Raw genomic sequence first — 12708 nt, 5'->3', positions numbered from 1 at the left:
ACATAAATTTATCTGAGTTCTGTTTAAAGTACAGACCACCAAGACAACATTTTAAAGAAAGAAGGGGTAAATCAATCTAACCGTATCTCCTTCTGCCAGCTCACTGAGTCCTAGTCACATGTCCCAGGAAGTCCCATTGTGTAGTGGTAAAATCTTCCCTTTAGTCCGGGTTGGCTATGGAAACCCAAGATTAAAATTCAGTGGTAATGGTAGGTTACATGTCAGGTACAAATGGTGAAGTCAGGCAGGCTAGACAGGTTTGACATTCATTTGGGTTTGCAAAATGAGCGACAGGGAATGGATCACTTGATGATTATCTGTTCATTCCCTCTGGGGCACCTGGCATTGGCCACTGTCGGAAGACAGGATACTGGGCTAGATGGACCTTTGGTCTGACCCGGCATGGTCGTTCTTATGTTAAAATGTGTGTAACATGGGGTATGTCTACAATTGGAGCTAGGGGTGTGAAAGCTCAAGGAGAAATATTCACACTAGCTCTGATTGAACTAGCACACTGCAAACAGAGTGTAGCCACAATGACATGAGCAGTGTAGCCACCCCGCGTGCCTGCCTGTGGTCTCAGTTGGGTACGTACTCTAGGCATCCCCTCCTGCCTGCTGTGCTGCTCCGGCAACAATCTGTTCTTAGCACTCTAGGTCAGTCAGAGCTAGTGTATATCTCCTTGAGCTGGGAATAACCCCCCTCACTCCAAGCTTAAATATGCCCTTACAGGCAATGGAGTAGAAGGGGGATGGAGCAGGAAAAGCAGCTAGCAGGAGGCTGTAAGTCAAAGTAAGCTCCTCCTAGTATCTCTTATATGCTCATGTCGGTTGCTTTTTTCTTTTCTTTCTGCTATACCCACTTCTGCCCACATGGCATGCAAGGTACTCATTTGCACACCCACCAAATGCCATTCACTGCACTACCTCACAACTTACATCACTGCTACATTTGGCTTTGAGAATTCCATAGGAGTAGCACTCATTTACACAGGCCTGAACTGGGTGCCAAATGTAAAGTGTCTGTTAAGGTTTCGGCATTGCATCCAGCCACTCTTAAATACTGGTCAGGTTCCTTCTGAATGCTCTTTTCTAAGAGCTCCTTTCAAATAAAGATGTCCCCATACCTATTCTCAATCACCATGTTCCAGGCATGCCTTGACACATTGTTTGGACATACACTGGAAGCTTGTGACAGTAAGACCTGTTCAGAGAAGATACAAGGCCTGATTCCTAGTTACACTATGGCCATTTACTTCCCAGCAATGTAATGGAGCTTAGTGGAAATGAGAATCAGGCTCATAGAAAGGAAATTAGTTAAGCGGATCCACCTTTAACTATACCTCTTATGACAACATCATTATTTACATTACAGTAACTCATAGCGACTGCAACCAAATTGGGACCCTGTAGTGTTAGATGCTGTACAAACATGTAGGGGTAAGAAAGGAAGAGATGTGTTGACAGAGCAATACAAACAAGATGTAACACACAACCCTTCTTGACCTAGTCACTTCATGCACATTTAGAAATTCATAAGCAAACCAAGAACTTCACAAACTATGCTAGCTAGATAGGTCAGTTTGGGTGAGTAGAAGAGAATTAGCTGGGAGAGAGAGGATGAATCATATGGTATAAAGCAGTTCACATGTTTGTGTGTTAACATTCAGAAACACCCTGGAGAAGCCCCACCCTTTTTTCCCCACTTTAAATCCCTCATTTTCTGTTCCCTTTCCCAGGTGAAAAGCCATACAAGTGCACCTGGGAGGGATGCACGTGGAAGTTTGCTCGTTCTGATGAACTAACACGACATTTCCGTAAACATACCGGAATCAAACCCTTCCAGTGCCCGGACTGTGACCGTAGTTTCTCACGCTCGGACCATCTTGCTCTCCACAGGAAACGCCATATGCTAGTCTGAATGTCTCTTGTCCCTCAACTCCCATCACACTTTCTTTTTTACATGTGCATTTTAATTTGAATTCAGCTGGTCTGAATCTCTGATCTTACACAATTAAAAGCTTCCATATGGTCAGTAATAGATGTTATCTAACCCTGCTATGTCCTTGCCACGGGTCAGACCTAAAGAATGTGAACATTTTTTTTTCCGAGGGATGCTAAGCAAACCCTTCCTGCAGACAGTATATGTTATGTATTCCTTTGTGAATAAGGGAATTTGTAAACTAGCAACTTTGTTGGTTTTGCCATATAATATAGCCAGCATATATTGATCAACTAGTAAATGTTATTGAATATCCAGTCCTTGCCAGAGACTTTATTTATGAGCCCTGCAAAGGATACGCTCTCCTTTTATGCTCAACAGTGCAATGAATGGACTTTCCAACATTGCTGGTTACAGCAGCGTGTTTAAAGCAACACTTTTAGAAAGACACTTCTCACTGTAGAAATCCCCTCTGCCAAGACAGTGAATGACACTGTAATAGCTAACCTAAGCAAAGTACTCTCTTTACATCATGAAAAATTAAGTGATAACTGATTTGGGCTAAATTAATAATATTATTTGAAGAATCATCAGCAGAAATTGATGTGTACACATGATTGTGCCTCTAAACCAACGTCACCTATCTTTTGTATTATACTGCAGTACGTGAGCTTGTGTTTATTGCATGATGCTTTGGTAGATTCCTTAAGTGTGTGATTCCTGTGTGACACTATCTCTGTTTTGTGTGCAGCCATATAGATGGAACACACACGGTACTCCTATGACATGACATGAAATGACATTCATAGAGACCTACCATACCTCATTTCAGGGGTAAAGATGTATCCCTTGATAATCACTCCCCTGTGTTTCCTGTTCTTTTAAAAACTTCATCGTACCTCAAAAGCAGCAATTGTCATATCAGAATGCTCCAACCTGTACCATTGATGGAAGTGAGTGCCAATTTGATACACTACAGTATTTAAATTTTAGTTCACAAGATTTTTTTGATGGCAAAAAGCTAAATGGCATCCAATAGGAAGCACTTCCTGTGAGAAATTGAGTTGTGTAAATGTCTCAAATGACGAGAGTAGGCTTGATAAGCCATTTAATGACTCTGTGATTTGATTTGTGGCTCTGTTGGTTTCTTGATGCTAGGTGGACCAAGAGATCCCATGGATGTGCTTGTTGTATTAACAAATTGAGTCAGAAAGGTTCAACTCCCAGTTTCAGTTAACAAAATAAAATAAATAACCTAAAGTTTGGTGCTAAATATGTTCCAGAACTTTGGAGATGTTAACTGCATTAAAAGGGAGGTTCCTGCATTTATTAGTTGGCTGCTTTTGTGGCACCGCATGGAAACAAGATGTATTTGTCTAGACTGTTATGCACCACAACGTTTTTTGTTCAGTTCATTATGCAAATCAGGCGTAGTTCCTGCAATATGAGAATGTCAGTCAAATTTTCACTTCGTGGAAAAACCCACTGGAAAAGAAAATATCTGCATGCTGCCCTCTATGCGAAAGAATTTGAGACCCGGTGGCGCAGGAAGTGTTCATGACCCTAAACACTGTGGACACCTGGAAAATCCTGCAGATCCAAGAGTTGTGCCAGTTTACTCTCTTGGCAGTGTGGTTCACATTTACCTGACATCGACAGCTGCTCCCCTCTGTCAGCAAAACTGGCAGGAAGGTGCGCGTCTCCAATAGTATAAATATAGGCCAATGTATAGATGTTTGGGAGGGTAAAGAATAAAATGATACCTTACAGCTATCTGAACTTTAATGCTGAGTGTCAGAGTAATTAGGGATATTTTCACTTATTGTACAGAAAAGTGCAAAGGGTGCTTCTGACGTAAAATATGAAATATTTCCCCTGCTCTAAAATTAACATATACTAAAGTATGGAACTGGACATCCATTTATCTAAGGCAGCAGTTCTCAACCAGGGGCCTGGGGCCCCCTGGGGGGCCGTGAGCAGGTTTCAGGGGTTCCACCAAGCAGGGCATTAGACTCGCTGGGGCCCAAGTCAGAAAGCTGAAGCCCCACCACATGGGGCTGAAGGCAGAGGCCTTGAGCCCCACCACCCAGGGCTGAAGCCAAAGGTCCCAGGCAATTGCCCTGCTTGCTACCCCCTAATGCAGGCCCTGGCTTTTATATGCAGAAAACTAGTTGTTGTGCCACAGGTGGGCTGTGGAGTTTTTATAGCATGTTGGTGGGGCCTCAGAAAGAAAGAAAAGTTGAGAGCCTCTGATCTAAGGAATCTCTTACCCTTTTGCAGTGCTGTGGTGTTACACAGTCAAAACATACAGTGAGGAATGAGAATTTTCATACCATATCTCCCAGCACTTGGAAGTTTTGTGTGAATGCTGGTGTAAGGGATCTGAGCCACATTCTGCTCTCCTGCACCACTGTAAGTCTGGAGTAACTTTCCTGGAACCTATGGAATCCTGGAATTGAAGCTATGCCAGATTTATAGTTGTGTAACTGGATAGAAATGTAATTACCAGGTAAATTCTCTCAGCCTTCTGTTGATACGTGGCTCTGTCACGTACGAAAAAACTTCCTGGAAAGAGAACTAGCGTAGACTAGACCAATTTTTTTTTTCAAGTGCCTGTAACATCACAGAATCAAAATTGATATCAAAATTAAGCTGTAGTTATTTACAGCTAGCTGTTCCATACCTGAAGAACTCTATTGACTTTAATAGGGGCCCAACACAATGAGCTGCTACAGGCTCAATTCCTGAATTTGAACTTTTAAACATATCACAGGAGGATAGGTGTTTGGCATGCTGTGGATGAAAACAACTCAATTAAAACCTGGAAACAAGCAGATAGGATCCTATAAAGAAAGGCAGGTGTCAGACATTCTAATTCCATTTCTATTTTTAACTAATTTATTCACATCAAATTTGGTATTTTTTGTGACATTAAATTTCCTGTGCTGCTAATTTTTTTTTTTTTTTTTTTTTTTTTTGGTCTTCCATAAAACAGTTTTAAGTGTTTGCATCTTTTGCTCACTATAATCTGGGGCTGCGTGGTCTTCTGGCATAACTCCACTGAAGTTAATGAAGTTACTCCAGCAGAGCATTAAATCCCTGACATGTAGGCTATTAAATCAGCTGTTAACCTGTTTGCCTCTGTTAACGATATTTATAATGAGTTGTAGGGAGAAATACTGTTAAGATGCAATATAATTATAAAATGCCCTTGGCCATATGCTTTATGATATAGGACATTGACAGCAGGTTTAAATTTAAACATTAAATAGAATCTTAATTACTGGTAACTAAATAAGATAGTTTCATGTAAATGTTTTGTTATAGGATTTTTCACTTTATATATGTGGCGTCATATCTTCTGGGAAGTCAGAAAAGTGATTACAAAGTAAATTTTATCTTTTTAGTTCAAAATGTGAATCTGCATTTTAAATGGGGCATTAACTCTAACTTTAGTTTGGGGAGTGCATCCAAAAAAAAAATATAACTAAGGAAATACTAAACAAGTATCAGCTCCAGTCTAGAGAGCTCACTCCTCCTCTTGTTGACCTGAATGGAAGCAGGACTGGGTCTAAAGACACACACACAACTCTGCTGCAGGATTTGCTTTGTGTATTTAAAAGAAAAACCTGTGCACTAGCAGTATTGCACTGTACAGTATGTAACTTGGAATACCATTATACTGATATTGTACCTGTATGTACCATTCAACATTAAAATGGATTACATATTTCCGAGACAATCCTTCGGAGTTAAACAGGTATGACAGTAATATGGTTTTATTTAAATATACACTGTAGTTCTGTAGTGATCTAACGCCACAAGCTTGTCTGAATATGTTGTCTGTGTTTTGTCTCTGTCAAGGTTAGCAAACTGTAAATGAATGCAAATCGTTTCTTAAACAAAACAAAAAACATTTTACATGTATTAAGAGGGTTACAAAAATGTTCATTGTCTTACAGATATTAGCACTTTTCTGCTATTTATGTACTTTAAATGTTAGAGGGTCAAAATAATCTTTCTGCTTAGCATTTCTTAAAACATTACCTGCAAATGTAGCAGGGATATTACATTTACTTTAATACTTGTATAAACTATACAGAAATTTTTTTAATAAAATGTAATATATTTTATAAGCTAATAAGACTGGGTAATTAAAGGTTTCTAGCATGCATTACTATAACTTGCAAATACTGAAACATTTTGGTAATCTTTCTTACTAAAGATGTGAATGTTTAATGTACTTTCACTGTTTCTACTTTGGTAGTCCAATGGGAATTCAGTAATGACATTTTGTCATGTCAAACTGTGAACATAAATTTGTACTGTACAGTCCTCATACTATATACAGTATACAATATGTATTATACTTGTTAATAAAACCATCAGAATATTAAATGTGATCATGTAGTTATATACCATACAACAGAGTATACTTACATATGAACCAGGAAGTTCAGAAAAGAATCTTTCAAAATATGTAAAATCAGCACTTGTTAAAATGCAAAACAAAAAAATCCAGAAGCTCAATTTCCCATTTCTGAAGAGTTTTTTAGGATTCAGAAGTCAGATTGCTGGAATATCTAAAGCACCACACATATTTTAATGCAAAATACTTTTATATCTATTAAAGAGTATGCTGATCTATGAATCATATAGAGAGTCAAGGTAGATTCACTACAGTCCATGCACCACATTTCTTATGGATACATCTGAATAAAGAGGGTAAAGCAAAACAAAAAAACATAGTGCAAACAGTTCACTGGATTTTGATTCTATCTACTCTTACCTCTTTATTATTTGCTGTTCCCTAGCAACCAAACTTTTTTATACTAACATTTTCAAAAAGTTAATTTCAATTTCACAGTCAAGATTAGTTGAATGAATGAATAAATAATGTTTGAGGCAGATGTTTATTATAAGGTATAGGTCATCCAATCACGGAATAGAAACAAGACTATATGACATTGGGATGTATGAATTCCAGTTACTGAATCACTGACTCAATAATTGCTCTGAACTGTTTGTGAGAAATCCAAGCTCAGATAAATTGGTAAAAACAATTAACCCCAAATTCTAGTTTCACAACCAAGTCTTGATGAAAGATTTTGCACAGCTCATAAAGCAGATATCCCTTTCTCATATGGCATAGTTATAACATTCAAGCCAACTCTGTCTTTACAGCCGCCCCTGTTTTTTTGTGTGGCCCCAATGCCAAATGGCAAAAGCAACCAGCTTTTCCTCCCTGAGTTCCTTTCCCATTCTAATCCTGCTCTCATTTCATGGTCTGGCCTATATTTGTTTTCTTCCCAAAAAATTTTGCTGTGGACTCAACTGGTGGCAATGTGTGCTCTTGAAGAGTAGGATCCCTACCCTTTGCTTGAAGTTCTGAGTGGCTATGGTTTGCAACATAATGACAAATGGAGCAGCAGAGGTGGCAACAGATTTCTTACAATACTGTGTATTTTATTTGTATTATAGTAGCACCTAGAAGCCCCAGGCTCATTGTGCTAGACATTGTATAAACACATCATAAAAATATAGTCTCTGTCCCAAGGAGCCTACAATCAGCAGATCTATATGCAGGAGTATAATAAAGCAACTAGTAATTGCATTGAAAGGTAAATTGAATGTTTGATATCAGAGTTTAGGGAGGGAAAGGAGATAAACCCATCCCCTAATATACTTTGCAATACACTCCCTTCCAAATCCTTCAGCTATCCTCAAAGCAATGATGCTGACCCTAATTAAACCAACAGCTTTTCTCCAACTGCTACTGCTCAGCCATGGAGAGGGGAAAAGCAGCCAATAACAGTATAGCTTCTGAAGGAGTCTTTCTGCCAGAGAACAGCATGGTGGAGCTGAGGAGCAACACAAGTGCTGTGAATTTTGTGGGGCTAGAGGCAGAGCTCCCCCACAGATCAATGGAGTCCATGGTTTTGAAAGCCCACACCTGTTTCCCTTGAAAACCGCCAACCTTTTTTTCTCTCTGAGGGCAGCCTGCAAAGTACAGGCTACTTCACTGAGGCCTTGTCTGTACTACAGCGTTTTGTCAACGCAACTTATGCCGACACACAGCCGCCACCACTTTAATTAAACCACTGTTGCACATCCACGCTATGCTCTTTGTGTTGGCAGAGCACAGCCACAATAGCAGCTCTTTCAGTGACAGAGAGAGCAGCGTGGGTAGCTATCCCACTGTGCAACTGGCTACAGGGTGCTTTGGGAAGGGTTTGCAATGCCTCATGGGGCAGGTACAGCATCACATGATGCAGGTTTCTCAATCCCATCGTTCCATGGGCATCCTACTAGAGCGCCAGCTGCTTTTCAACTGAAGTGGAGGAGAGAGAAGTGTGTGTTGGGGGAGAGTGAGTATGTCAGGCATGGCATCTTTTTAAGTTCACACAGAAGCTGGATGCAACCAGTCCTGAGGAAGGGGGAGGGGGGGTGCCCCCCCACACACACACACACATCAGCCCCTGCCTCCCTCCCTGGCTTTGCACAGCGGAGCATGAGTCTCTTATGCAGTCTCTTATGCAGCCCACAATGATAAATACATTGAGAACCACTGCTTTATGTAGACTTACTGTATAATCTGCAGATCTGGATTGTCAATAATTGCTGTGCACAGCAGTCAGCACAGAAGCATATGGACCAGTGGTGGGCAACCTGCAGCCCATGCGCCACACGCGGCCCTTCAGGGTAATCTGCTGACGGGCTGCCAGACAGTTTGTTTACATTTGCATGGCCGTTCACTGCGGTTCACCGTTCCCGTCCAATAGAAGCTGCGGGAAGTGGCAGCCAGCATGTCCCTGTGGCCTACGCTGCTTCCCACAGCTCCCATTATCTGGGAACGGCGAACTGTGGCCACTGGGAGCTGTGGGCGGCTATGCAAATGTAAACAAATTGTCTGGCAGCCCACCAGTGGATTACCCTGACGGCCCGTGTGTAGCCCGCGGGCCGCAGGTTGCCCACCACTGATATAGACCCTGTAGAAGCTTTCTGCTCAACTATAAAGCATCAGCATTACAGAAACTGAGGAAACAAAGTAATTCTTAAGTGATCACTCTCCTTACAGTGTATATGCTAACACCCATTGTTTCATGTTCTCTGTGTATATAAATCGCCCCACTGTATTTTCCACTGAATGCATCCGATGAAGTGAGCTGTAGCTCACGGAAGCTTATGCTCAAATAAATTTGTTAGTCTCTAAGGTGCCACAAGTACTCCTTTTCTTTTTGCAAATACAGACTAACACTGCTGCTACTCTGAAAAAAGTCATTCAGATTTCAGTGCTACACTATTTACCAAAGCCCTTTAATTCTGAAGAATGCAATTGTGCTACACAGAAGGATTATATAAGGCCACAAGGAGGGTGGAATAAGCATTTGGCCATTAAATCCAGAGATTTAAGTAATTTTAAGAAGTGGGTGTGGATTTTACTGTAGCCTCAGGTGGCTGTGACCTATATGTTGCTCAGTTATGCATGTCATGTGTCCATTTACTGTGCTTTACAGAAAGAAATACATAGTTACCACAGCAAGAGGCTGCTTCAGAGCGTCTTTCTTAGAGACAAAGGACTAAGAAATGTTTCCTGCTTGTGGCCTGATTAACCCTGTTTGTTATGTTCCAGCTGATGCACACTCAACACAGGATGTTCTGGGCAAGGTAGGGAAATGGTGGCTTTAAGCCCTCTTTGCGCTGATCCTGGAGATGGTCTGAGGTTGGTCTTTCTTACGCCCGGCTACCTGTGGCCCCAAATGGACAATCCAGCAACATTGCAACCTGATCCCATAGAGTGGAGGCAAGGGGAGTGGTGTCAGATTTGCTGTGTTGTGCCAATCTCACTTTGGGATGCCCCTACACTGGGGGTATCAGGAGGTAGCTGATTAAACTTGGTTTCTAGCAGTTTTGTGTCACTGGAGCAGTGTGAAGAAGCCAGAGCGAGTACCAGAAACTCATACAAAGGCTTTCATGCACGGCACTCTGAAAACAGAAACAGACTGTTTCTTGTTCTGAATCAATATTAACAGAGGCAATTAATGATTGACGTCATACACAAGTTACCTACTTTTTAAAATCCTTTATAAAATACTTTCAACTATCTCCTGGTTGGGAAAACTAAAAAACGTGAATTTAAAACCAGTAACTAGACCTGATTTTAACAAACACTGTGGGGCCTGAATCTTGCCCTGAAAGCAAGGCCCACTGAGAGTTTAAGTCAGTAAAAATCTAAGTTATTGTAACAAATCTGTGGCAAGCTAGGACTTAGCCATCATCACTCTGCTGTAGAACAGGGCCATTTGATGTAGCAGAAGGGAGAGAACTCAGATGCACAGGTACCTATTGTTTGAGCTAAAGAAGAATCTCCTTTAGCTGTTATAAGTATTGGGCTTAAGATACACAGCTGAGCCATGATCTGCCCACACAACCAGTGGTTCTCAACCTACGGCCTGCGGGCCACTTGCAGCCCAATCAGCACCCAGATGTGGCCCATGTCACATCCTCAGGGTCATACAGGTAGTATATATATTGTGTGGATGTGGCCCACATAACACATAGAGAGCTGCACATATGGCCCATAATGGTAAATAGGTTGAGAACCGCTGCTAGACAGTTCATTTCAGTATCAGCTTCAAGCTACAGACTAGATGCTCACATTTCTGAGTTAATTATTTTTCGGGCACACTCGTATTTCATTTAGTGGGGATGACAAAAGTGAGTCTTCTAGGAAACATTTTGGCATTCACTGAGCTAATAAAACAGATTGGTTTTTTTTTATGCCAAGCTTAACAATCATGCCAAGTTGCTAGTCATCTAAGCTAAAAGCTGAGGAAAAAAATGAAAAAATTTTCTAGTCAAGCCCGACAGTGTAAACTGTGACATCCCCCAAGCAGGTCTGAGGCACCTTGTTGCAGTTGAAACAAGAGATAGGACAAAAACAGAGCACACTAATAAAAAGAAAAGGAGTACTTGTGGCACCTTAGAGACTAACCAATTTATTTGAGCATAAGCTTTCGTGAGCTACAGCTCACTTCATCGGATACATTCAGTGTTGAATGCATCCGATGAAGTGAGCTGTAGCTCACGGAAGCTTATGCTCAAATAAATTGGTTAGTCTCTAAGGTGCCACAAGTACTCCTTTTCTTTTTGCAAATACAGACTAACACGGCTGCTACTCTGAAACAGAGCACACTAGTGTCACTTCATATGAAAAATATTGACATTTTATCTTCTTGGCCATACAGATGTGGATGAAGAAGCAGAATTCCAAGTGTTAATGCTTCAGGTCTCAACAATGCTGCAGGTAGCTAGCTGGTAGTGCCAGACAGATAAAATGTGGGAATGTAGCTGGCACTCAGGCTCTGGGCCTGTTTAGAAAATTGCACATGTTTTACAGAGTATTTACGATGGTGAGGCACATGCCAGCTGTTATGTACTTCTCAGGACTGTTAAAGCAATTGATTTAATTGCCAAACTCCTGTCTGACAATTTGTAGAAATGGGTCACTGCATTTGCCCTGTGAATTAGTGTCCAGAATGTCCTGCAAAGGCAGCTTTCCAGGACGCTGGGCAGATGCAGCTGAGAATATTGGTTGGCACTCACTTCATTGTTCTTGGGCTCTTCTTACAAATTACAGAATATTCGGTAAGGCAATCAGCTCACTCTGACAAAGACCCAGTATGAGCTACCAGGCAGTGGAGAAAAAGAGGAAAAAGAAAGCAAATATAAGTGGGAAAAAAGGAGAGTAATGAAAGGTGGAGATGGAAGAGCATGGATGAAGAGAAGGAAGTCTGCATTACACTGAGAAAGTTACTCCTCGCCAATAAAGGATGTGAGCAACATTTACAACTGAACCTATGTTGAACATTGTTAAACTGCAAGTGTAGACAAAGACACAACCTTCATTTAGATACTCAGGCAATCTTGGAACTATGAAGGCACTCCATGAAACAGACTGTCAGGAAAGGCTGTGGAATAGCCATCTGATGAAGTGGGTTTTTTACCCACGAAAGCTAATGCCCAAATAAATCTGTTAGACTTTAAGGTGCCACCGAACTCCTCATTATTAGAGATGTCCAGGACTAGACTACACAACAGTCAGTGATGATTTGGGAAGACAGAGCCGCATTGGTGTCAGGTAAGTTCATTGCAGATCAGGGATTTTCTTAGTCTATTCAGACGTTCCCCTTTTCGAGCTGAATGGTTAGTCAAACTGTGAGGCCCTCTTCCAGTTGGAAGTAGAAATTGATGGAGTCTGGTGTTTTCATATATTCAGTGTAAATAATCAAGACTGCATCACAGTCCTGCTCCTCCAAACATAGGAGGAACCAAGAACAAAAAGGAGCAGATTCTTAACTTACAGCGCCAACCCTCTTTAGCCAACACCAGACCCAAAAGCTGCCTTGCTAGTTTTTTCCAGGGTCACACTGTGCTCACAATCTACTGCTCAGCTTTCGTGCTTTTTGCCTCTGCCTCTCTACCCTACCCTCTTTGTCTGTTCTGAGTTTCAGTGTGTTCTCCCTTCATACACATACACACACAAAATACTCAGCAGACTCCCTGAAGTAACTGGGAGAGGAGACAGGCCCAGCAAATCAAAATCATGAGCACTTACTTTATTTTCAAAAGTTGTCAAAAGTAATATGGTATTGGGTAACTATACAGAAGAAACAAATGCACTAAAATAAGTCCCTACAAACAACAATTAAAATATGAAATAAATGAGAATAAAAGCATCTGTTTCGCACCAGTTCCTAATGGTTC

At 41.1% G+C, this 12708-nt stretch overlaps 1 protein-coding gene across 3 annotated transcripts in view; it reads left to right on the top strand.

Moving 5' to 3' along the window:
* The window catches only part of KLF3 (KLF transcription factor 3), a 33180-nt gene extending 26841 nt beyond the window's left edge, over nucleotides 1-6339 (top strand). For all 3 annotated transcript variants that reach the window (XM_073342287.2, XM_073342286.2, XM_073342285.2), the window contains one exon: nucleotides 1739-6339. In XM_073342287.2, the coding sequence (XP_073198388.1) occupies nucleotides 1739-1920 (182 nt within the window). In that variant the 3' untranslated portion in view covers nucleotides 1921-6339. The remainder of the gene's footprint in view (nucleotides 1-1738) is intronic.
* The last annotated feature ends 6369 nt before the right edge of the window (nucleotides 6340-12708 follow it).

This window comes from Lepidochelys kempii, chromosome 4 (assembly GCF_965140285.1).
Source record: "Lepidochelys kempii isolate rLepKem1 chromosome 4, rLepKem1.hap1, whole genome shotgun sequence".
Classification (NCBI taxonomy): Eukaryota; Metazoa; Chordata; order Testudines; family Cheloniidae; genus Lepidochelys; species Lepidochelys kempii.
This window is presented reverse-complemented; position numbering and strand designations above follow the sequence as displayed.